The 20,410-nt window shown below is 54.3% G+C and overlaps 9 protein-coding genes across 9 annotated transcripts; 3 read left to right on the top strand and 6 right to left on the bottom strand.

The window, feature by feature from the left end:
• Positions 1 to 72: 72 nt before the first annotated feature.
• Positions 73 to 4,232, bottom strand: K437DRAFT_255021 (uncharacterized protein). Its single transcript, XM_013389147.1, has 9 exons — positions 4,068 to 4,232; positions 3,950 to 4,009; positions 3,800 to 3,879; positions 3,564 to 3,732; positions 3,365 to 3,474; positions 1,265 to 3,303; positions 951 to 1,204; positions 595 to 873; positions 73 to 520 (listed from the first exon to the last, which is right to left on the bottom strand). Exons 1-9 carry the CDS (start codon positions 4,080 to 4,082, stop codon positions 242 to 244), a joined length of 3,285 nt encoding a protein of 1,094 aa, XP_013244601.1. The 5' UTR covers positions 4,083 to 4,232; the 3' UTR covers positions 73 to 241.
• Positions 4,233 to 5,287: 1,055 nt separating this feature from the next.
• Positions 5,288 to 6,686, top strand: K437DRAFT_273058 (uncharacterized protein). The gene is made up of 3 exons (XM_013389146.1): positions 5,288 to 5,866; positions 5,926 to 6,028; positions 6,093 to 6,686. The coding sequence occupies exons 1-3, from the start codon at positions 5,471 to 5,473 to the stop codon at positions 6,557 to 6,559; spliced, it is 966 nt and encodes a 321-aa protein (XP_013244600.1). The 5' UTR covers positions 5,288 to 5,470; the 3' UTR covers positions 6,560 to 6,686.
• Position 6,687: 1 nt separating this feature from the next.
• K437DRAFT_221898 (cyclin-like protein) lies at positions 6,688 to 7,847 on the bottom strand (the record flags this gene model as incomplete). The annotated part of the gene is made up of 2 exons (XM_013389145.1): positions 6,688 to 7,532; positions 7,601 to 7,847. The coding sequence occupies 2 exons, from the start codon at positions 7,845 to 7,847 to the stop codon at positions 6,688 to 6,690; spliced, it is 1,092 nt and encodes a 363-aa protein (XP_013244599.1).
• A 968-nt stretch (positions 7,848 to 8,815) lies between these two features.
• Positions 8,816 to 9,665, bottom strand: K437DRAFT_255017 (uncharacterized protein). Its single transcript, XM_013389144.1, has 3 exons — positions 9,455 to 9,665; positions 9,022 to 9,366; positions 8,816 to 8,931 (listed from the first exon to the last, which is right to left on the bottom strand). The coding sequence occupies exons 1-3, from the start codon at positions 9,542 to 9,544 to the stop codon at positions 8,884 to 8,886; spliced, it is 483 nt and encodes a 160-aa protein (XP_013244598.1). The 5' UTR covers positions 9,545 to 9,665; the 3' UTR covers positions 8,816 to 8,883.
• A 299-nt stretch (positions 9,666 to 9,964) lies between these two features.
• K437DRAFT_244805 (mitochondrial cytochrome c oxidase subunit VIa) lies at positions 9,965 to 10,933 on the top strand. Its single transcript, XM_013389143.1, has 5 exons — positions 9,965 to 10,346; positions 10,519 to 10,533; positions 10,593 to 10,633; positions 10,708 to 10,720; positions 10,799 to 10,933. Exons 1-5 carry the CDS (start codon positions 10,026 to 10,028, stop codon positions 10,805 to 10,807), a joined length of 399 nt encoding a protein of 132 aa, XP_013244597.1. The 5' UTR covers positions 9,965 to 10,025; the 3' UTR covers positions 10,808 to 10,933.
• K437DRAFT_255014 (Pkinase-domain-containing protein) lies at positions 10,815 to 13,232 on the bottom strand. Its single transcript, XM_013389142.1, has 8 exons — positions 12,878 to 13,232; positions 12,715 to 12,733; positions 12,338 to 12,650; positions 12,151 to 12,261; positions 11,834 to 12,082; positions 11,607 to 11,755; positions 11,384 to 11,532; positions 10,815 to 11,279 (listed from the first exon to the last, which is right to left on the bottom strand). Exons 1-8 carry the CDS (start codon positions 12,957 to 12,959, stop codon positions 11,236 to 11,238), a joined length of 1,116 nt encoding a protein of 371 aa, XP_013244596.1. The 5' UTR covers positions 12,960 to 13,232; the 3' UTR covers positions 10,815 to 11,235.
• Positions 13,233 to 13,450: 218 nt separating this feature from the next.
• On the top strand, positions 13,451 to 14,724 carry K437DRAFT_233479 (uncharacterized protein). The gene is made up of 3 exons (XM_013389141.1): positions 13,451 to 13,635; positions 13,720 to 13,821; positions 13,905 to 14,724. Exons 1-3 carry the CDS (start codon positions 13,554 to 13,556, stop codon positions 14,591 to 14,593), a joined length of 873 nt encoding a protein of 290 aa, XP_013244595.1. The 5' UTR covers positions 13,451 to 13,553; the 3' UTR covers positions 14,594 to 14,724.
• K437DRAFT_255012 (uncharacterized protein) lies at positions 14,718 to 17,079 on the bottom strand. Its single transcript, XM_013389140.1, has 3 exons — positions 16,154 to 17,079; positions 15,792 to 16,068; positions 14,718 to 15,723 (listed from the first exon to the last, which is right to left on the bottom strand). The coding sequence occupies exons 1-3, from the start codon at positions 16,833 to 16,835 to the stop codon at positions 15,012 to 15,014; spliced, it is 1,671 nt and encodes a 556-aa protein (XP_013244594.1). The 5' UTR covers positions 16,836 to 17,079; the 3' UTR covers positions 14,718 to 15,011.
• A 1,117-nt stretch (positions 17,080 to 18,196) lies between these two features.
• Positions 18,197 to 19,615, bottom strand: K437DRAFT_221804 (uncharacterized protein; the record flags this gene model as incomplete). Its single annotated transcript, XM_013389139.1, has 2 exons — positions 18,197 to 19,343; positions 19,425 to 19,615. 2 exons carry the CDS (start codon positions 19,613 to 19,615, stop codon positions 18,197 to 18,199), a joined length of 1,338 nt encoding a protein of 445 aa, XP_013244593.1.
• Between the last annotated feature and the right edge of the window lie 795 nt (positions 19,616 to 20,410).

The raw sequence follows: 20,410 nt of genomic DNA, 5'->3' as shown, positions 1-20,410 counted from the left end.
TCCTCTCCGGTCACGCGACCAGAGCGGCAGCTTTAATCCAAGCATTGTGCGACCAAATCATATGCGCACGCCGCAACCTAATCCTCACTTGGAAGCAGTCTTCATACATGTTGCTAACAACTTGCAGCAGCAGAGCATCATTCGTCTGATGCATGGGCTGTATGAGCAGAGCCGCTCGTCATTAGACATACAGAGAACATGTGGCAGTGTCCGGTGAAAAAGCTGCAGAAGGCCTCCTTGATCACAAGGAGTCTATGAAGTCACTTTCGTCCTGGATTTCAATGGCGCTTGCGATCGATATCTTCTTGATCGCGCCTGGCCAATGAAAGTCGGTGGGAGCAAAGCGTTTGTTGGCGGCTAAGTGGTCACCATGTCTGGCGTTTTGTGGCGGAATGAACTTCTCGATCGTCTCGCGACAGCCTTCACTCCCATTCTCAAGGGCTACACCCTCATCGCTGATCTGCTTCATGGACCAGATGCCATGCTCTGTAGCTTCAGGACAAACAATGGAATCATCCGCCTGGTCACATTCGGAATCAACGCAATCTCAGTCAGCGAATGCAGCGTAGACGCGAGCTCTTAACCTCAACTCACAGGTCTAGCAGACGAAATAGGAGTAACGGCGCTTCCGTCTCCAGATTGGGCCTTGGCAGGAATGCCTTTCTTGCGAGCGGGAATGATGGGCTTGAAAGGAACGGAGACAGTGTGACTGGGTTGGGACGTGGTAGCAATATTCGTTGGCAGGATCTCAGGAGATTTGTAGATAAAATCTTGGATGCCAGCCATTAGTTGGCAAGCGCCTGCTGATTGGGCATTCGCATCGGAATTGGAGGGCTCTGCCATCATTGGTAAATGCTGCGGCAGCGTTGCAGCCTTTTCGGCGTGTGGAACAAGAAAGATATCAGAATCAGGGCCCCCAGTGTGGGTGTGGAATCTGCTGCTGCACCTACGACTTGTTGACCAGCAACACTTTCATGACTTTGTCCCACAAGCACAGGCGTGGCGTTGCGGGCTGCCGTCTTGTCAAGAATCATAGTTACTCGAGCTGCGCCGGAGCCGGCATTGACAACTCCGGCTGCCAAACGCGCTATGCCCTGAATTTCAGGCATCCCTTCGGCACTTGCAGGGTCGCAGCTGTCCAGCACGAGCGTGTGGTTGCACTTGAGGTCCTCCTGACTATTCGCCTCAGCCGTGGCAGCGTGTGCTGCATAGGTGTACAACGTCAGCAAGGAAACCGGCTTAACATACGCAGGAACATGCTTACGATCAGATCTCCTGCTCATTGAGCCTTCGCCGGAAAGGTCTGCTCCTCCGGTATTGTGCCGTTGCTTAGCAGGTGCCTCTAGAATCTCGCGCTCTTTGCCGAGTCCGGGGGTGAAGTACAATGCATTGGCGCTCGTCTTGACTGGAAGCGTGTCAACCATCACCAGTTGGGACGTAGTCGCCTTGCGAGGTCGAGCTCGACCTTTCCTCTGCGAGTGCGAGACCGACCTTTGACGCTGGAACAGATGCGGATCGAGTTCAGGAGAGGCCTTGCGCAGGAAGCCTTCTTGTTCCAACTCGTTGCGGATCTTGGTCGCCATGCGAATGTTTGCCCCAATTTTTTGAGCCAATTTCTGGACCGAGTCGGGCCAAGCTCTGTCGGTGATGTACATCAAGTGCAGAGCGCGGCGTTTCAGAGCAAGCCATTGCAAATCCTCGATCAGATCATTTCCCTCGATATGCGCAGGCGAGGCCACCGGCGGCAGAGCTTTGATGCGGTCAGCATAGCAGAGGAAATCATCCGGGACATTTGCGGTGTCTCTGAAGCCATAGCACGTCGCGTGGACCCAAACCGAGCATGACGAACATTGTATCATAAGGCCATCATCGTCATCATCTTCACAAGCACATCGCGTGATGTCTTCGGACACCACTGCTGATTGGTTCGGTTTGGGTAACGAGGCATTCAGCAACGACTCTTTTTCCGCGCGACCAGCACGAGGACGAAGAGTCCTCTGAGATTGTGAGTGAGTGTGAGATTGATCCCCAGTTTGGGTCACCGATTGGCTGGAAATGCCCACAGCATCGGTTTGAGAGTCAGAGGGCAAAGCCGGAGAAGCGTTCTGCATTTCGACGTCCCCATGCAGGTAACCTCGAGAAGAAGCCGGAGCACGACTCTGCCCAGAATGAGCCTGTCGTGTGGGGACTTGCTGAAGATGATTCTCCCGCTGTGATGTAGCCTGCACGGTCTCCTGATATACATTTTGACCGTTCGTGGGAGCCAATTGCTTGGACTCTTGAGACTGAATGGTCGGGTTTGCTTTTCTCAAAATCGGGCTCGATGAGTGAGGCTGCAGAGTGCTTTGAAGGGATCCATAGCGTCTGGGAGAAAAGACATTATGCAGCAAGTCGGTGTTTGTTTCGATATCCCACTCCTTGCGAATGACTTTGGAGACGAACATTTCCACGTCGGTGAGGTCATCTTCAGCGACTGTGTGACCTTCACGCCTAGCTGCCTCGCGTTTGGCTGCTTCTTCGACCGCAGCGAGTGGCATGGGAGTGATCTTTCCGTTGGGAAGCCTGACGCCAACAGGCACGCCGGGCTGGAAGCCACGCTTGAAACCGACACGTTTCTTGCGATCGAGGCGGGCTTGGTGCTGTTTCAACCATGAGTTGTGGTTATCAGGGCCTGGCTCGCCATCTGCATCTGTATCAGGTTCTTCGTCCACTTCTTCGATGTCCGAAAGCCCTCCATGCGCATTTTCCTCGGCATCCCAGACCACGCAGCGTTCATCGGAATCTTGCTTCTGCAAGATCGCCTCCTGTTGCAGAACCTCTGTCCTTGCGCTGATCATATTGCGCCCTGCATCGGGGTCAATGACGACGGGTAATGGAAGAGCATCTGCGAGAGAAGCAACATGCACTGAGACACTCTGATGTCCAGTCTCTAGCGTTCCGAACGAGCTCTCTTCTGGGGCTTGCTGCAGCGTCTTGGTGCCAAACATGAATCGATGGTTCGCTGCGTCAGCTGCGTCAAAGAACGGTGGCTGGTAATCAGCGGGAGCGGTGTCATTGTAGATTAGTTTGAAGGTGATGAAGCGACGCCTAGGAAGCTCTTGCAGGGTCTGCGTCATGGTGATAAGATTGCGAATTATGGACTGTGCACTTGCTCGCACTTCCCTTGCCGTCGGAAGGTTCTTCTCAGTATCCGCATTCAGGCTGAAGCAGCCGCCGCCGCTCATGTCAATCCCTCTGAGGCGCGCGGACAGCTCCATAATAGGTGCTCTCCTCTTCGTCCCTTGTATGCTTTCGTACTTGAAGCTGGGAAGAGAAGCCATAGCATCAGTTTCATGCTCTTCATCGAGCGCGTCAAAATACTGACTTGAATGTGTAGGCCTCCACGATATTCTGGGGGTCATCCGGATCCAGGGAGACTGCGAGAATCAAACTCTTGAGGTACTCTTTGTCCAGCACGTCCTGGACCCCTTTCTCCTGCGAGTGCTCAAAGGCGGATGCATTGCGTCAACTCTCCACCTGTATGCCTGGTCGTGCTCAGACTGTATGCGCCTGAATGCGCTCACCCAGTAGTCCAGCAGACGGTCGCCTTCACTCGAACAGCCACGCTTAAGCTTCTTGACTTTGATTGAACCATCTCCCTTCATTTTGACAGCTTTTCCACTCTCGTCTGTCGTCATTGGGCGCCCGGACGGGAGAACCACCTCTTCGAAGTGATCTTCAGGAAATATTCCACTGAAAGAGTGCGCAGTGGTCTGCTCAATTGCCTGTACCATGCGCATATAGCCAGCATCCTCCTTACCGAAGATACATGATGCAGCCTAGGCTGGTGTCAACGAGTGTCTTGACCGCAGCAGCGCTTTGCTGGAGCGTCAAAGCAGCCTGTGCAACATGTCACAAGTCGCATCAGCGTGATTATTGACTTGAATTTGGCGCAGCGAGTCCACCTCACCAGATCCTGTTTTGGAGTGCTGGTGATCAAATTGGCTGTCGCCACCTGCGGTCTCACACGCTGCGAAAGGAGATACATTCAGTGCACGATGTCTTCACGCCACTATTGGCTGCCGTACCTGCTGTTGTGCCATCTTGATTGCGTCGCCCGTTTGGAATATGAGCAGCCCTTGATGTAAACTGCATTAAAGGGCTCTCGGGAGTGCCACTCCTGACGAAGGATACCACTACCCTTGTTTGCACGGCAGAGCAAGGGTGCTTTAGGATAACTCGACCCAGCTTTCTCTCTCTCTCTCTCTCTCTGTACATCAAATGAGCATCATCGTGAAGTGAGCTGGGAGAAATCAACAGTCAGCACTGATATATGGAGGAGGCGGAACGGGTTATTGAGCTCAGAACCATCAGCAAGTGTTGTTCTTTCTCCGCACGAGTCGCGTCGCGATCACTGCAGGCCACATATGGAATCTGTACTCCACATCGACATGTAAGAGCGTCCTTGCGTGAGATCAGCATCAGTGAGCTAGTGAGAAGCGATGTTACAACCGACTATATTTCGTCAGCAGAATGCAGCTTTCGGAGTGCCTTTGAGGATGCGCGTCTCATTCGTGAGGATTTTTTGTTCTCTAACGTCTGCAGTCGGAAGAGGGGCAGACTGCTGGCGTCACAGAGCCTAGACGGACTTCTAGTTTCCTTGCTGCGGAAATCATAAAGCTAGAACAAGAAGGTTTGAGAGCGTGTCGAACGTGCAAGCATGTGAGTCAACTACGCTTAGGAGTCCTTCGTCGAATGTGCATCAGTGTGCTTGCATGATTCAGGCAAATGAGTCGCGCATCCTGCTGGCCAGGACTTCAAATGGATTGTATGGAGCTTGTTGGATGTTGTTAGGTTTCCTCGGGCGCGCTCCTTCTGCTTGCAAGGATCATTTGCTCGGTTGCTCGCATGGTGTCAGGAATAGGTGTAAACGACCTCTTGCACGTAGCTAGACGCACGATGCATGATTCATTATCGCTGAACGCTGCATCTACAATCGGAAAGCTGGACCGTGGATAGTCGACTTGAAGCATGCGCCATGAGGCAATAAGCATGAGCGGTGCATGTGAATGATCCAATGATGGATGCGGGTTGATACGTCAATGCTTTGCGGCTCACAATTCTCGAAGGACCTAACGGACAGTCGCCTGGAACACGCAACGTGGACACTGGGACACGGGAGGTATCTGGTGTTGCACCGAAGAAACCCGTCAAAACGCGCACGCGATTCCGCGCGACAGACTGCTTTACGCGCAGTGGATGCCTTTTCGTGTAGTTTCGCCTGTGAGATCTCCCAGCCGCGCCGACACCACATTCACACGGGTGCAACTGATGTGGAACATACCTGCGAGCTGAGTAGTTAGCCATAGCACCGCGGAGGAAGGAAGCATGAGCGTTCTAGCACGACCGTCTCAACAACGTTGTCGTTTTAAGAGCTGTTCTACCGTTCCAATTGCTACTAACAAATTCCCTACCACCCGCTACGCACAGTATGAGTCGGCGCGTCAGAACGTTCGCCGATAGCGACCGCCATACAAATCCGCTCCTGGACGCTTCGTGGAAGCGCGTGGACACCTTTCGCGAAGAAGGACCTCAACGCAGCCCTGAGCGACTGAAAGGGAGCCCAAATGCTGTGATCGATTCAAGGGAGGACGAGGGAGTCGTTCGAGCTGCTGATGAGGTAGACGAAACGGATGCGGACAGCGATCTGCAAAATGAAGGTCGCCGTATGGATGCTAAAGGTCCAGAATCGCGGGCTTCGCATTCACAAGATCCTGAAGCAGAAGAAAATGAAGCGTGGGAATACGAAGAGGATGAGATATATGTGACTTTGGACCTCGGCAAGCCTGGCCTGCAGCAAATCGCGTCGGTCGACTGCGCTATCACAGTGGGTTGGCTTCTTGGCCAAATTCAATCGCTCCTATGGCTCAGAGACTTGTATTTCAGGGCCTGGATACCGACACACCTTGGTTAAAACTTGGCCGTACCCTGTATAAAGGAGAGTGGCACGAGCTATACGGGTCGGAGATTCTCTTACACGACGCAAAGAGTGAGTGCAGCAATGAAACAGCGCTCAACGCCAGAATCTAATATCAGGATCCACGGAAACGTAGACAGTTACGGGCAGCGTGAGCTTAGGCCCTTGGCGAGCGCAACAACCGTCACCAAGCAAACCCAAGGGCCGTCCATTACCTCGCATCGCATACTTTTCACACCAGTACGCCGTGCAGAGAGCAAGTCAGTGCAAGAGACGACACGGGCAGCTGCGAATCATCTGGCAGAGTTCAAGCATTTCCCCGGGCTAGCGGTCCATGATGCGTCGACAAAGCAGCCGAAGAAGCCGATGTCGGAAATGACATATGCAGAGAAATGGCAGGATGTGCTCGACAAGGCTCTTGCGCGTAGGGAAAAGGCAGCTGCCAAAGGCCGATTAGATCCCGTCAGATCGACAAGAGGCATTGGTCCCTACTCGAGAAAAATGCCAGAGGTCGCCGATGATGATAATGAGTCTGGTCAGTCGAACAACGGCGCTGGTCTTGGTTGGTCCGAGATCGACCATAAGACGGATAGTGCAGCATAAGAAGGCTGAGCACAACCAGCACGACGGGTGACTCGGACGAAGATACAGGAGGACATGGTGTGCCTGGATGATATGCGTGTAAACGTGTATAGTACAAATGTAGCATAAGCGCTCGCGATAAACAGTGATTAGTGATTATTAGAGAGTCGATTGACGTCGACAATCTTTTTGTGTTTGTCTAGGAAGTCCTTGCTGAGGACAGCACTCTTCGACTTCAGCATCTCACGATAGCTGCCCTTGATGGTCGAATCACTAACTTGGGCAGACTCTGCAATCTGCTTCGCTGTCGGCGGATTGCTCATCGCAAGTGTGACCGAGAATAGGATGCATGCTGCGCTGATAGTGATGGGCGACTTGCCGGCCAGAATGCCCGCCTCACGGACGCGCGTGACAATGTCCTCTGTGAGACGAATGATACTGTTTTCCAATCCCAGACGAGAGCAGAAGCGGCCGACGAGCTCCAGAGCTTTTGTAGGTCCAACAGCATCGACACTGCCATCGGCGGTACCGGGGGCGTTGAGCCCAAATGCGGCTTGCATTTCCCGAAAGACCTGGCCAATAAGCTTCTTTTTGACTTTTGTCAGGTTGCAGATCTCGGGAAAGGTACGCGGGACTTTGTTGATCTTGCAAGCGACATAGATAGCACTCGCCACGATCGCCTCTGTCTTCTTTCCCTTAGCGACTTTGGACTCTTCAGCGCGACGGAATAGCTGTTTGGCAGTGTCGCTAACCATCTTAGGCAAGTGGATGCTGTCACACTTTCTCTGGATGTCATCGAACGCTTCTAGGATGTTCCTGTTCTGCGTGCCATGCCCAAGCTGCGCGGTCTTCTGCAGTTGACGAGAGATCCCAGAACCACCATCGCGAGCACCAATTCGAGTATCGAGGGACTCAACCAGACCATCGAGAATTGGGTTACTGGATTCCCCGACACGAGATGGATCGTCGCCATCCTCATTGGCGAACGTCCGCCCTGGTGTCGTAACCATCCTCATCAGCCTCTTTGCAACACACCTTGGCTGCAAACAGCAGGCCACTTACATTCCGATCGAGTATCGACGATGCGATCGCCCACGACTAGACCACAAGTGGCGCAGACGAGGTCGCCACTTGAGAACTCCTCTGACAAATTGGGTGGATCGACTTGGCAATCCGGACATATGAGCCTGACATTGAGGTTCGGAGCGAAGCTCTGCTCTTTGATTTCATCGCCGCGATCCCGAGCATACTGCGCCGTGAGTGCAAACGGCTTCTGGAAGGATGAGCCGGCTGGACGTTCGTACTGCATGGGCTTGCTTGACCTGGGCGCCTGATGCAGGGGCACGAGGCAAGACGTGCACGGTCAGTGCCACCCAGCTGAAGCAGCTGCAACCCCTAGAACTCAGAATGACAGCAAGATGGCAAGCAGCGACACCCACCTGAACAGCAGCTGCTCCGTTCGTAGATGTCATCTTGCGCAGATGAGGTCCGTTCGAGGATGGTCTAGCTGCTGCTGAAGGTGATGCTGCGCAGACGTCGACTACAATATAGAAAGCGTCAAAATCGATCGATTCCAATGGCTGGCTCGCCACGATGCCTTGTTACAGCGCCACAGTCTGCTGCAGTTGTCTATGAGGTTACTGCCTTGCTCTCCAGCAGAACAAGACAGGGCCACTAGTCGATAAGCTGAAGAGCTAGAACAGACGTGGTGGTGGTAGAGAGTATGAAAATAGTTGGTCAGGATGGCGGTTGAACTAGGCAGCCTCGTATGTTTCCCAGTGATGAGTGGTTGCCACAAGCCTCGCATGACAGGTGTGAGGCGTGAGTCGCGACGTTTGCTGTGAGAGGATGTGGGAGACATTGTCGAGCACTGGACCAGTGTCTTTTGCAGGGGCGTGGGCCACTCTAGGGCAGCAAACACGAAAGTTTTCGTTCATTCGATCGACTTCAGGTCTCCACCGTGACGCACATGACGCATGCCCAAGGGTCTCAAAATAGAAGGCTCTTTACATCCAGGGCCGTAATTGAGCGCTCAGCACACAATGTAGCAGTGTCTCGAGCGGTCGATTTCGAAGGCCACAAGGGACACCGCCAATCGTCCAATTCGTGGTCTTGTGATGCATGCAGAGCAGCCTCGCAAAAATATGAGCGCGTTGAACTTGAATCGAAAGGTTGTATGATCTGTGGGATGAGGCGTATTTCCCCGATTAGCTTTCAGTCAAAACGTCATCTTCAGCAAAAGAGGCATGGCGCCAGAAGTCACGGGTGCATATTCGAAGCATTTGACAACATCTACGTTGCGTGCAGGCAAACTACATATATCCGTATCCTACTAAACTTGACCTTCACTTGAAGCCCAGAAACGACTTGAGAGGCTCCCATCCCAGGTTCAGCTAGAGAGGACGCAGGATATGGTGGGAGGGTTGTCAGGTCACGTCTAATAAGAAGGGGTAGACAGGGGTTCGTGGGTCTAAGCGACTTACATTGTAAAGACCAGCGCCAGATGTGACCAAAAGAGTGACGATCGTGCCGATGGGCCTTCCCAATGCTGCGGTGCTCTCATCTTGAATGCCGAAGAATCCATGCAGAATGCGGGCAGTGAACAGTGTGAGGTAGCCGCCGTGAACTAGACTTGTCGGAGCACCGTTCAGCTCGGCAAGGAAGAGCAGGAAAAAAGCGAAGGGCGTGCCCTCGGCGAAGTTGCCTTGGGCACGGACGGCCCGCTTGAGCTTTTCCACCTCCCGCGGGCTCGGTGTATCGGTGCGACCCTTCTGGCGGATAGAGTCAGCGTCACCCTGCCCAAGGAAGATGCCAGTCTTAACACGGAGCTGATGAACCCAGGTAATCGATGAACCGGGTATGTCAACGACAGTACTGTGAGGGGTTGGGGGTGTTATTTCCTCTGACAAGACTCACGCTCATGACATTGGCCGTGAGGTAGGAGTAGTAGCCCGCGAAGAGGGCAGAATGGGCTAACGAGGCCGGCGAAAGAACAAAGAGAGGCATTTTGAAGACTCTATCCGAATTGTCGAGCGTGGGCAGAGCGCAAAGCGTGGTACGTAAAGGTTCAGCGGTGGACTTTGCAGATGGATTTAGGCGAACAAAAGAACAGGTTGGAGAGAGCGTGAACAACGTGTTGCAGCCTGGAAAAGAAGGTGTCGACCTCGACTTGCAGCGGCGAACGTCATTAGCCAGCCACCAGACCCCTTGGCCGAGACGGAAGTGGCGGGATTTACGGGAAACGATGAATCGGTAGGAGCCGTGGAGCGGAGTTTACATGCAGGCTGCCGCACCTCTTCTGCTCCGTCCGACTCCTTCACGCCAGTCTCAAGGCGAGCAGGCCATCAGGAGAGGCCTCTGCCAATCAAAGCGACTGACTCTATGCACAGTGAGCTACCCTTGCTTTCGTCAAATCGAGGACCTCTCCAGGCCGCGAATCGCACCTCACAGCCCCAAACAGCTCGACCCCCTTTCTGCATCTATCAATATGGCTTCTCGCTCGGTCTTCTCCGCCGTCAAGCGCTCTGGCGTCCTCGCGGCCCGCGCCCCATCTGCCGCGCCTCTCCGCCAATTCTCGACGGCCGGCGCGCAAACGAACGAATTCATCGCTGAGCGCCAGCACATCAAAGACCACGCTGCCAAGTCTGCTGATTTGTGGAGGAAGGTCAGCATGTACGTGTGCCTGCCGGGTGCTCTTGTGCTTGGCGTCTACATCTACGGCATCGAAGCCGAACATATCCACCACCGCGACCACGAGATCGAGGAGAACGGCGGAGAACTCCCGGAGAGGACATTCTACGAGTACAACGTGAGTCCTAAATTAGATGCAGCCTAAGCTGTCACCTGTGTTGGAATTAGAGTCAGAAGTTGCAAACATCACTCTGCTGAGTATGCGCCCCATGATCGTGCGCATCATGAATATTTCCGTTCTATGGCATTGAATCTGAACCAATCGCTGCTTCCTTCAACGTTTACAACAGAACATCCGCAAAAAGGTGGGTCCGAATAGAAGAACTTTTTCTGATCATCCACTGACAAGCAATCGAAATCGTAGGAATTCCCATGGGGCAAGGAGTCATTCTTCCACAACTCCAAGTGAGTCGTCCTTCCTCTCAAATTGCTTTATTTGACAACGCGTGCTGACAACTGCTTTCCTCTGCTTGCCCCAGGGCAAACTATGTCGTACGTCGATCACCAGGGCATCACTTTCGATGCAAACCTACTGACTGTTGCGGTCTCTCTCTCTGATTTGTTCAACAGCCTGAATAATATGTTACCAGCAGATTGTTCTCGGAATGTAGTTAAATGCACTCGACCTAACATCGCTGCATGCGAAGATTCTGGAATTCGATTTGCGTCTACGTAGCCGCCGCTGAGGTGCGCCGGCATTGTAGTACTTCAGGCCGCTCAGGCGTGCAATGTCACCCGGCTGGTGGTGCGGGAGTGTCTGGGCCTAAAATCGTCAAATGCGTGTAGTCGAGTCGTGGCACACTTGGTATGCGTACAAAAGAGTGGATTCAGAAGTCTCATGTCTATCGACGAGTCTCTTTTTTGGGAGTCGCCTCCTCAAGTGCCCATTGCCGGAAGTGCTGTGTTGAGGATCTATGGAATGGCGAATGGAGGCCATGCAAGTGTTTTCCGTCCCCATGCGGAGTGCCAACTGCATATGCGCTCCAATCGCATTCGCAACGTCTCATTCAGTTTGGCACCTCCCCGCGTGCCGCTGCTGCTTTGACAGGATCTGCAGTATCATCGAACGCAGCATTAGCGTCCGCTCATCAACCATCGGGTGTATTGCGCGCCGGAAAAGGAGAGCCGCGGCGGCTGTCTGCTGCTGGGACTCACCGAAGTACGGATGATCTTGAGCTTCCTTCGCCGTCAGCCGCTCCTGGTGATCGTAGCGCAGAAGCTTGTCCAAGAAGTCGATAGCATCATTTGATATGTACCGCTGGTTCTCGGATGTAATAAAACGTGACCATGGCTTCCGTTGGTATCTACCAGAAGAAAAATAGCTCATGATCAGTAGGTACTCCGGCAGCACCCGGACAGACGCGACCACACTACTCACCTCCCCAAGATGTCGTCGTATTGCGGATCCAGCTCAATTTCGTACTTCTCCAAGTATGCGTAGAGTTCATCCGTCCCCAGAACTTTGCATATCTTGACCAGTTGGTCGTAGTTGTCGTGGCCATGGAAAAATGGCTCCTTTCGGAAGATCTGAAAAGGGTGAAGCCAGAATGTTGTAAATGCTTGCTCGCCACAGATAGTCTCAACTCGGCCATGAAAAGGACTCACCATGCTCGCGTACATGCACCCGAGACTCCACATATCCAAAGAGTAGTCGTACTCTTGGAAGTCGACGAGCAGTTCTGGCCCTTTGAAATATCGTGATGCGACGCGGACATTGTACTCGGTGTAAGGGTGGTAAAATTCTGCCAGCCCCCAGTCGATCAAGCGCAGCTTCCTCTTCTCGTGATCGATCATTACGTTGTGTGGCTTGACATCGCGATGCATAATGCCTCGCGAGTGGCAAAAGTCGAGGGCCTGTACGAAGGGTTAATGATGTTGAGGACGTGAGCACAAGCAGTCATCATGGAAGCATGCGCACGTACCTTCAACAGCTCAAAGAGGTAGAAGCGGACGTCAAAGTCGGTAAACTTGGGGTAAAGGATTTTGAAATCGGTGTTGTTCACGTATTCCGTAATGATCGAAGGTGTCTTTGACTGTGTTCCAAGAAAGTACTTTCCTATCAGCACAGTGGCCTCCTTTTGCCAGTCAGCTTTACCTGCAGGTACTCACTTGCGGATCCCGGACAACGTCCAGCAATGCAACAACGTTCGGCCCGCCTGCAAGGTTCTGCAAGATCTTGATCTCCCTCTTGATCTTCTTCTTCTTAACCGGCTTCAAAACTTTAATGATGCATTTCTCAGGGATAGTCAGCCCAGCAACGTTTCCGTTCGCGCCGTTGGATGTCCCGCTCGTCCCCGCATGCTGCTGCTGCTGTTGCTGAGCCGGTGATGGCGCTGGTGAGCCGACGTTGACGCCCTCGAACACTTCCGAGTACTTTCCTCGCCCAACTTTGCGCAGAATCTCGTAGTGGTCTTGGGTGCCCCTGGACAAGGATGCAAGGTGCATCAGCAGCCGAGATTGCCTACTTTAGAAGCGTACAAACTCACCACTGCACAGTCAGGTTGTCTAAAATGCGGAGGATGAAGAGGGAACGAAGCATCAGTCGCAATCGACATATTACAAGACATGTGCAGAACATGAATGTCATCGGCAACCAAATACCCGTACGAAGAAGCAGCCGCGGCTGCTACTGATCATCTAAGAACGCACCATAGTCCCACCATTGCCTCCCGAACTTCTCGTTTGCATTTGGGTAAACGCGGGCTACGCTCCTTCCTCCGGTCGTCGCCATGTTCAACGGTATCGCTGCTCGCTGGCGCTTTTGCTTGCTGCTTGAATGAAATCTCGTCGCGCGAGTGTGCGTGCGCGCGTGCGTGATACTGTCTCGCTGTGGGTGCCTTTCGTCCCAAAGCTGCGAACAAGATCTACCGCTTCGGGTGACAGAGGCTGGGGCTGGACTGAAGCCGAAGCACAAATGGTCGAGCTGCTGGAAGAGGATCCGAGCACGGATGGAGGTGATGTGGCCCAATTGAACCCGATAGATGGCCTTGAGTCACCACGTAAGCCGCACGCTACACAGCCAGAGAAGATAGGTGAAAACAGATGCAGAGAAGAGAAGCGATGATTGATGAGACGCGGCGCGCGAACATCGGATCAAGTGAGCAACCCTAAAGCTCATCACAGGTACAACTTGGCCATTGAGCGCAAGTGAGAGAGCATGTAATACAAAGGCTGCGTATCCTCGAGAGTCGTGCTGCAACTTCAATGGACGTACAAGTCCTGGAGGAACCTACCTATCCTCAAGGCAATAGCACGCAACAAAATTACTCTCCCCAACGTGGAAAGGTAATCTTGAAAGCCGTAGCATATTTGGCATCCAGCCAAAATGAAGTTATATTCGGCGATCGCAGTATCTTTGCTCGTCTCGCTCGCACAGGCCGCAGCGGGTTGGGAGACGGTCGATGACGGTGAGAGTCTCACAACGCGTTGGTATCGCATTTATCATTAGCTGATGCTGATTGTGCACGGTGCGATTGCTCGGGAACATTCAGCCGCCGTACAAGCTGCTCAGAAGCTATTCGAGGAGAGTATATTTGGCGTAGGGACATTTGCATCCAAGTATCCGTCGAATCACCCGGTCCCCGAGCTAAGAGGTGCGTTATCCGAGGCTGATCACGGCGCGCATTTTCGCGCTGCAATGGATCTCACCGCACCTATCTCCTCCTTCGCCTCACAGATCAAGTAGTGGCAAGTCCCGACTATTTTGCTCCATGCTTCCTCAATGGCGACCTACTCATGCTCGCCATGCCCGTCTCTCAACACTGGCGCAATGCGCTCACCTCTCCGCACCGTAACGCCACATTTTCCATCGGCTCGAACCCCGATCCCTCTATTCCTGATCCACGGCACGTCAAGTCATTTCATTCACGCGTGGCCCCGAATCTGCTGAAAGGCCACAAGCCGCCGCACTGGGATCCGAGCAGACCGAATTGGCGGCGGTTTATGCCGTCCAAGAATCGAATGACGCTCTTCGGGCATATCGTACAAGTCCCTTCTCTATCCTCAGCCATCTCTCCTGTCGTTTCGAGCCAACACGACGAAGCACATTCGCTCGCACAATGCTTCCTCTCGTACCATCCAGACAGTGCGCATTGGGCACCCGGCTCCACGGAAAGCCCTCACACTGCGTTCTGGGCCCGCTTCGTCGTCGACAGGGTGTACCACGTCGGCGGCTTTGGAGACGAGCACTTCATCGGCTTCATCCCGCTCGAAAAGTATCGCGAGGCTGTAGGTGCACAGTATCGTGAGGCCAGTACGACAGTCGCATTCATCGCAGAGAACAGGGTCGCCAAGGCGGTTCACATCGAAGCTCTCTTCGCGTCGTGGTCGGGAGATGAAAACCCGTCATTGATTCTGCAGGGGTGACTCCCAGACATAATCAGATCCTGAGATGATCAAGTTGCGGCTTCTGATGCGCCATCGTTACTGCCCTGTACCCTACTTTGCCTTCTTTGTATCATCAGCCACGAAAGCCCGCTCGTAATGCTCATTCCTGGATAGAATGGATCATTTCATTCAGCGCACGCGGGTATCGTAAGACACAGCCTCCACGCGCGAACGAGCAATGGTTCAGCTCGGGTGCGCGGGGCTACAAAGAAACAGTACATTCAATATGATACGGACGAGATGTTGGGAAGAGCCTTTGTTCGTGATCGGTGATGAATATAAATCAGTGACGGTTGAGTGAGCTCGAAGGGTTGAGGGTCAATTGTAGATTTGTGCGTTCCACTTTGCATTCCTTTAGATTCATTTAGCCAGAGCAGCGAAATACTCGACTTTGGCTCTACTTGACGTCCTTCGCTGGCGCAGAGCCCATAACAGCAGAGGTAGACTCGTCTGTCTGGGACTCATCCAGAGTAGACTCGTCTGTCTGGGACTCATCCAGAGTAGACTCGTCTGGCATAGACTGGTCGGGCGTAGGGTCCTCTGGCTTGGACTCATCTGGAGTAGACCCGTAGGGTGTAGACTCCTCTGGCTTGGACTCAACCGGAGTAGACTCATCGAGCGTGGACTTGTTCACAGTAGGCTCCTCGGGCTGACGCTCAGATGGTGTAGGCTCCTCCGCCTCTGGCTCAACAGGCATGGGCTCAGCAGGCGCAGGCTCCGAGGTAGAGGGCGTGCTTGTGGCCGGGGTGGCAGGCGCCGGAGCAGGAGCAGGAGTGGGCGAAGTGGGGTCTGCATCCACAGGCGGGACAGGTGCGGCCCACCTGTGGGGGATGAGAGCAACGGGTAAGAGCCATGTGGCGGAGAGCTCGACGCCGTGACCCTCGTCAAAGCTCTTGATCTCGCTCCAGGACCAGCCGATGAATGTCGAGATGTAGCCCGAGATGGGAGCGATGGCCTTGAGAACGGCAATGAAGGGGAGCAGCGCTACGGGAACGCCGGCAGGAACGTTATTCGAGATGAAGGTCAGCACCGAGGATATGAGATTGGCGATCTTCTCTGCTTGCTGCACATCGCCGCTCAGCTCGTTCATCACGGGTGTGGGCAGGTAGCTACAAGGCGTGTGTAGAACGTCAGCGGATTGGCCTTCTTACTCCACGGTAAACGTCGCACTGCTCACCAAGTAAATCCCCACCACGTGCAGTGAACCGAGACATCCGTGGTGGAAGGCAACCAGACGCGCTTGTTGCCGTTCGTGTCCGTGCCAGCAGATGGAGTGGAAGACTTGGGTGTCTTGCTGCTGTCGTCTCCGCTCTTGCTTCCGTCCTTCTTTCCGAGGAAAGGGACCCACGAGGGCCAGCTCCACATCTCCAACGCCGGGCTGAACGAGGGTGCAGCGTACGGGAAGAAAGACGAGCCGAAGCTGCCGGTCAAGGGAGCGGGTTCAAAGTTATCCCCTGTCCGATTGCAGGATCCAATCATCGTCCACTGTCAGCATGGCACCTGGAAAAAGGCTGCTGTACTTTCCCGATCCAAATTCACAGTGGTACTTCGTGCCTGCACCAATCGAAGTGTAGAGCGAGTTGGGGTTGCCAGTAAAGTAATGGTTATCCTCCAGTACCTTGCTGGGAATGACGACGGACTTTCCGAGCTGCAGCTTGGTGCAATTGAGGTCGCAGGTGACCATCATGCTCGTCCAGAGACCGTTGTCCGCCGGGCCGTCGGACGTGATGCTCAGCGGCTGGCCCTCAGAACCGGGAATGGCGGACCAGCCGGCGCCGACAGGCAGAGAATTGAGGGCAGACCAGACGGTACCAACGTACTCGGTGCCGTCTTCATTCTCGTCCTGATGGGCGGTGGCGTCCTCGGCAACATTGGCGATCGCAGCGGCATCCTTGGACTTGGCCGCAGCCTTTCGCTTCTTCTCACTTTTGGCTTGCGCCTGCGCACGGAGAGCATCGCAGTTCATGATGCTTCCATTGCCAAGGTTGGCGATGAGTGATGCATTGTCGATCGCACTGAAGAAGGGTTTGCCAGGCTTGAGAATCGAAGCGACCTTCTGCGCAATCTCGTTGGGGCCCAAGAGCTTGGGGTCGGCCTTTTTGCCGAAGAAGCGCGAGGTGGGGGAGAGGAAGGCACTCAGGGCAGCAGGCTGCTCCGCCTCAATGCCAGCCTCTGTGGCGACATCAGCGTTCTTGTCAGACTTGGAGAAGGAATTCAACATGTTGGGTACATTGACAATGATGACTATAGCGATCAAAATTGCTGGTCCAGGAGTATGGGTTTGGGTATTGGGAGGGTCGTGACAGGATGTCGTCGAGGGTCGTACTTGTTCTTCGTTACAGGTCGTCAAGTCGTGAATATTGGGGCACCAACAACAAAGATGAACGGATGGATGGGTGCAGGAGGGAAAGACGTATACCCGGATGGTCGAGAAGGAGGATGGATGTAATTGCCATATACAAAGCACACAACAACGACCTCGCTCACATTCCACCTCACATCGACTATTTGTCGCCATGTTTGATGCTGGTCTTGATCATATGTATGTATGTAGATGCACACTCTCTCAGTACCTTGAACCCCTGAGCAAGCGCGGCTAGTAGCGCGAAAAAGGTAAAATCGTAAGGACGCTTACATAAGTATGCCTTAATTCATCTGCACTCTCATCAGCTGCCTTCCATTCGCTTGCAAGGGAACCTGTTGTCTTTAACACCTTCCGGCGCGTGGCGTGTGTCCGCGTTTGCCTGTGTGGGGTGTGCTGTAGTGGCGCGGCCTGCGTCAACGCCACCTTGCCGCCTGCCAGGCACCAGGGAAAAGAGAATGTCTCGACAGCTTTGAGCATCTCGGAAAGACTGTGAAAAGCTCGATCATTGACCTCTGTTGAGAGGTAGTTGCCTGCCTGAAGATGGAACCTTGTTCTTTCACGGTTCGAACGTCATGCATGATTGTATTTACTATTGGCAACGGAGGCATGTAAATGGGTGGTCCGTCCACGTGGCGGCGAGGGCTCTTTTGTCTCCGCTGCTGGCGATCCTGCGCGTGGCGGGTGTTCACTGATCATGAGGACCGAACACGGGCCAAACACTATAAACCAATCATCTCGAGCCAAAACTCGCGAGCTTGTCTAAAATACAAAGTGTGCACGGAGGTTGAAAGAGTGAAGTCGGAGGACCATTTGGGGCCACGCCACCAACTTCACCCTACTATAAATGCTGTCGTCGTTGATGAGAAGGCGGCGAACGATGTCGAGTTGTGGATTGAGGCTTGCACACTGGACTGCTGCCGTGATGATGGGAGGAAGAAGAGGTGAAGCCGGAAAGCACTGATATTAATAAGAATCTGGATTGAATGTATCACCAAAAGTCCAACTGTGGTCGTCGTTGTATCGTTGCTCGCGTCTGTGATCCAGCCCTGAATTGAGCGTCATTGCTGCACAAGCAGAGAAGAGTCGCCTCCTGCCGTGCTGGTATTCAGTCCAAAAATTGTCGCGAAAGTCATGCATAGGCGTTCGAGTAGCGAGAGAGCCAAGCGCGCAAGCTTGCAGCATGCACAGCTGTTGGCTGCGCAGCGACAGATGCTCGGTCATACGCCAGCCGGAAATCCAGGCCTGGGACCTTTGCTGCTGGCGCGAAGGTCGCTAATGTCCCACCAGATGGCGAGCAGAAAGACGACGGTGGAAATGCAAGAGCAAGCAATGGCACCATTGTACCAATCACACCATCCATTCGAGCTACCCGAAGGGCACTTCTTACCCACGAAGATCGTCATGACGTCAGCAGCGATCCAGAGCAGCATCAGGATGATGTCCCACGCTAACAGCACCTTGAGGAACTTGCGCTCTACCACCCAACGTGCCTGCAAGCGCATATTGAGCACCTTGTTGCGCTTGTTCCGCCGTCGCCGTCGCCTTCGCGCTTTGCGCGCAGCGTCAGCGCTGCTCTCATTCTCCTCGTCGCTGCAAGAATCGTCGTCGCTGTCGTCGTCAGCGCCGCCCCCGCGGCCGCCCATCATAGCCGGATCGACGATCAGATTGACCGTCGTGCCGGCGCCCATCTTCTTGTTCTTCTTGCCAGCGAAAGGGTTCTTGCTCTTCTTTCCATGCGGCCCACCGCCAAGCACGGGGATGACCATGCCGCCACCGAGCATCATGCTTCCTGGCCCTGCCTTGCTCATGCGCTTCTGAGGATCGCAGCAGCATGGTCGGAAGACGAAGAGGTAGAGCATGACGAGTGTCGAGAGGACTGTGACACCATAGAGAACAAAGCTAGGTAAGGTACCTTGTGGCGGCGGCTTGTCCTTTCCAGGTTTGATGAGCAGCGCGCTGCCAATGCCAACGAGCATAGTTAAGAGCGACAATATCACCTGCAAGGCACGTGTGGCGGAGAACAAGCGTGGCCAAGAGTGGACAATCTTGCCTGCCTTCGTGATGCTGCCCGATGGTAGATTCGCATCCTCATCCTCCTCGTCGTTTTCCTCGTTGTCACTATCGTCATCCTTCTCTCCTTTGCGCTTGACTTTGGGCCCGAACTCTTTGGCGAGCATGCGCATCCGCTCCTCCTTGACATAGTCGTCCACGCCGCCGGCCGGACCGTAGTGCCGACCGTAGGGCATGCGAGGAGCACCATGGCCGCTGCCGCTGCCTAGCGTCTCAGCCTCCCATCCGCTCGCCGAAGGACCAGGTGGCACTGTCGTGTACGCATGTCCATCTGCAGACATGTGCCCACCATACCTGCGAGACGTATTGGCCGCGAGGAGCGTCAGCAAAAACGCCACCTTGGCAGAATCGCAGTGCTGAGCGGAGAAGACATACCATGTTCGCGACCAATTCGGGAATCCGGGCAAATCGCCCCCAATCTGATGATTTCTCGTCAGCGTTGCTCGGGCAGCGGCGCCTTGCATCCCAGGGAGATGGTGCGGTGCAGAGACGCCAAAGATGGCGTTGGGCGGCGCGTCGGCGTCCCAGTAAAGATCGGGATAGTCGCTACTGGTCGACGCGTGCATCGCAGGGGTAGGCGAATACGCATAGTGCATGTCGGCGCCTGAGTCGTAGAGCGTGCCGCCTGAGTTGATCGACTCTGGATGCGGAGAAGTAACGAAGTCGTGACCGTAATGTGAGGGGCCGTTCGAATTGGTGGCGTAACCTCCCGGCGCCGCATAGACTGGAGCTTCGGCGTACAAGCCGTAAGGCCCATACCCGACTCCACCAGCACTGCCACTGCCGCTACCAGCCGAGTACAACAAGCCGACCTCCATCGAGTTGCCGCGCATCGGTCCACCTATACTTGGCGGCGGTGGCGGCGCCGCGTTGTACATTGCTGCGGCGGCAACGGCAGCGGCAGCATCAGCGGCCGCCGTACCGATTCCTGCTGCGCCAGCATATGAGCCTGCAGAGGATGGTGGATGCATTACGAGGCCACCATAGGACGGTGTACGCCCGAAAGGTCCTGGCGAAGTGGCGCTGTGTGGCATCCGTGGCTCTTCATGTGCTGCTGACATCTCCGCGAGGTCTCGCTCGATGTAGTCATCGTTGTCATCGGCATGGCCGCCGTAGACGTTCGCGTAGCGCTTGAAGGACTCTCCCTCCGCCGATCCCGGTCTAGACGGTGAGGAGCTGGAATAGCCATAGCCATAGCCTGGCGCCGCCAATGCCCCTCTGTCCGCTATGGGTGGGACATTGCCGAGAGAGTAGTAGCCTGCGTCTGCACTCCATCTACGATTGGCATTTGTCGATGGCGGCCTCGAGTCGGGGTTCTGCGATCGCCTTCCGGGCGGCACAGCGTACGGCGATGAAGGGGA

The sequence above is a fragment of the Tilletiaria anomala genome (genome assembly GCF_000711695.1).
Source record: "Tilletiaria anomala UBC 951 chromosome Unknown K437scaffold_18, whole genome shotgun sequence".
Lineage (NCBI taxonomy): Eukaryota > Fungi > Basidiomycota > Exobasidiomycetes > Georgefischeriales > Tilletiariaceae > Tilletiaria > Tilletiaria anomala.
Note: the sequence above shows the minus strand (reverse complement) of the source record. Positions and strands in the feature narration are given on the sequence as shown.